Source organism: Theropithecus gelada, unplaced genomic scaffold (genome assembly GCF_003255815.1).
Source record: "Theropithecus gelada isolate Dixy unplaced genomic scaffold, Tgel_1.0 HiC_scaffold_5560, whole genome shotgun sequence".
Classification (NCBI taxonomy): Eukaryota; Metazoa; Chordata; class Mammalia; order Primates; family Cercopithecidae; genus Theropithecus; species Theropithecus gelada.
Window position 1 is genome coordinate 1 of NW_020262191.1, and position 3070 is coordinate 3070.

General features: G+C 53.6%; 1 protein-coding gene across 1 annotated transcript; it reads right to left on the bottom strand.

Annotated features, from left to right (window-relative positions):
* Positions 1–5: 5 nt before the first annotated feature.
* Positions 6–1242, bottom strand: TCF19 (transcription factor 19; the record flags this gene model as incomplete). Its single annotated transcript, XM_025374528.1, has 2 exons — positions 667–1242; positions 6–198 (listed from the first exon to the last, which is right to left on the bottom strand). Coding segments are annotated over exons 1-2 (633 nt in total), but the record flags the coding sequence as incomplete, so codon positions are not given.
* Positions 1243–3070: the final 1828 nt, after the last annotated feature.

Consider the following 3070-nt stretch of genomic DNA (forward strand, 5'->3'; position numbering starts at 1 on the left):
GCCTCCCTGGCAGCCTGGATGCTGCAGCCAACACAGGCCACATGGAACCAGACGTCACAGCCATCACACTGAACCCAGGCCACTGTCTCTTCCTGGGGCAGGCAGCAACAAGGAGCTGCACAGGGCTCCCCGCCCCCAACTGCAGGGGGAGCCATGGGGGCGCTCACTGGGTACTTCCGAGGACGGCCACGTCGATTTCTGAAGGAAGTGACACAGACACAAGGGTCACTGGAAACCTGTAGGAGAAGGCCTAGACCTTGCCACCCTATGGCTGGTCATAGGGTGAGGCCACAGAGGCACAGTGGTCTGAGGACTAAGGTGAGCCTGGACTCCGTCCTTAAAAACACATAGGGTGGGCCTAAAAACCTCTAGTGTGAGCCTGGAAGTTCCCCATCCTTAGGCACTGGAAGAATGGGGTTAAAGCCATATGAATGTAAAGTAGGACATGCCCACTCCGGTTGTTTTATAAGCACTACCCCACCCCACCTCTCAATTTCTCCTGCACATATTTTTCTTTTCCTATCAGAGCTAACCCAGGTCTTGCCATTCCATCTATTCCACCTCCCATGCCCGTCCCCCAAGCAGGGGAACCTCCTCACAGCCTAGGGATACAAGGAATCAAAAGGCAGTAAAACACTGAGAGGGCCAAGTGAGGACTCTACTTACCCAGTGGGAGTCAGTGGGGATTTGTCTACACGGAGTTTCTTCCTGGGCTCCGTAAGGACCGGTGGCGGGCTCTCAGAAGGCTGACTCTCATCATCCAGTTCCGCCAACACTCGGTGAACAGATTTCCTCCGATTGCGTGGGGGTGGAGCAGAAGGGGTGGTCCCCACTTCCCCAGGTGGGGCGGGAACAGGCAGGCTCCTTGGTCCACCCCAACTAGGGGAGAAGGTGAGGGGCTGGGGCCGGAGCTTGCTGAGGCTGCCGATGGAGTTCAGGATCAGTGTGGCCTTGGGGGCAGGGGAGAGGGTGCTGAGAGGCCGCTGTGGAGCCCCCTGGGAGGGCAGCATAGGCCGGAAACCAGCCCCAGCTCGGGTTTCTCCCCTAGATCGTGGGATGGTAATGGCAGCAAAGTCCTGAGGCTTGACTCGTACTTGTTGGAACATGAAGTAGAACTCCGAGGGGCTGGTTCCTGGCGGCCCTTCAGGGCCAAAGGTCAGGAGGTCTCCATCACTCAATTCCAGCCTGTGACCTCTTGGGAGTCGGACATTATTGACCAAAGTACCTGTTGATGGTGGGGCACCAGGCAAATACGGAGGACAAGAACAGAAATGACCAGAGTCAGGAGTGCAGAAATCTGGCTCTGTCTGGTTTCTGGGGAAGAACATGAAACTGCTATCAGATTCTCCCTCACATCCTAAGCCCCTCAGCAGGTGACAGGTACCAGGCAGTACGCTCCTTGTCAGCTGGGAACAAGTCTGTGTTTCTTGTGCTTTCCTACAAAGGATCCCTGCCCTCACTCTCCTAAGGTCCAATTTTCTTCCTTTTTTTTTTTTTTTTTTTTGGGGGGGGGGTCTTTTTTTTTTTTTTTTTTTTTTGAGACGGAGTCTGGCTCTGTCGCCCAGGCTGGAGTGCTGTGGCCGGATCTCAGCTCACTGCAAGCTCCGCCTCCCGGGTTTACGCCATTCTCCTGCCTCAGCCTCCGGAGTAGCTGGGACTACAGGCGCCCGCCACCTCGCCCGGCTAGTTTTTTGTATTTTTTAGTAGAGACGGGGTTTCACCGTGTTAGCCAGGATGGTCTCGATCTCCCGACCTCGTGATCCGCCCGTCTCGGCCTCCCAAAGTGCTGGGATTACAAGCTTGAGCCACCGCGCCCGGCCGGTGGAGTCTTGCTCTATTGCCCACGCTGGAGTGCAGTAGCGCAATCTCAGCTCACTGCACTCCGCCTCCCAGGTTCAAGCGATTCTCCTGCCTCAGCCTCCTGAGTAGCTGGGATTACAGGCACGTGCCACCACATCTGGTTAATTTTTTTATTTTTAGCAGAGACATGGTTTTACCATGTTGGTTAGGCTGGTCTCATACTCCTGACCTCATGATCTGCCCGCCTCAGCCTCCCAAAATGCTGGGATTACAGGCGTGAGCCACCATGCTCCGCTCTAAGGTCCAATTTTCAAACATGCTCACTCTTCCCCAGCTCCAGCTCGTTCAGATTCTAGCTCTACCACTTACCAGCTATGTGACCCTGAGCAAGCTTTTTGTTTGTTTTGTTTTGTTTTGTTTTTTTGTTGCCAAGCTGGAGTGCCGTAGCACGATCTCAGCTCACTGCAACCTCCGCCTCCCGGGTTCAAGTGATTCTCCTGCCTCAGCCTCCTGAGTAGCTGGGGTTACAGGCGCATTCCACCACACCTGGCTAATTTTTGTATTTTTTTTTTCAGTAGAGATGGGGTTTTACCATGTTGGTCAGGCTGGTCTCAAACTCCTGACCTTATGATCCTCCCACCTCGGGATCCCAAAGTGCTGGGATTATAGGCATGAGCCACCGCACCTGGCCTTTTTTTAAAAATTAATTAATTTTTTGGTAGAGACAGGTTTTCACCATGTTGCCCAGGCTGGTCTCGAACTCCTGAGCTCAAGTGATCCACCTGCTTTAGCCTCCCAAAGTGGTGGATTACCGGTGTGAGCCACCATGCCCAGCCCTGGACAAGTTCCTTAATCTCTTTTTTTTTTTTTTTTTTTTTTTTTTTTTTGAGACGGAGTCTCTCTCTGTCGCCCAGGCTGGAGTGCAGTGGCCGGATCTCAGCTCACTGCAAGCTCCGCCTCCCGGGTTCACGCCATTCTCCTGCCTCAGCCTCCCGAGTAGCTGGGACTACAGGCGCCCGCCACCTCGCCCAGCTAGTTTTTTTGTATTTTTTAGTAGAGACAGGGTTTCACCGTGTTAGCCAGGATGGTCTCGATCTCCTGACCTCGTGATCCGCCCGTCTCGGCCTCCCAAAGTGCTGGGATTACAGGCTTGTGCCACCGCGCCCGGCCTTCCTTAATCTCTTTGTGCCTCATTTTCCTTTACTGTAAATGAGGATAATATTAGTGCCACTTACATTCAATACACTTAAAATAGTGCCTGGTTCATAAC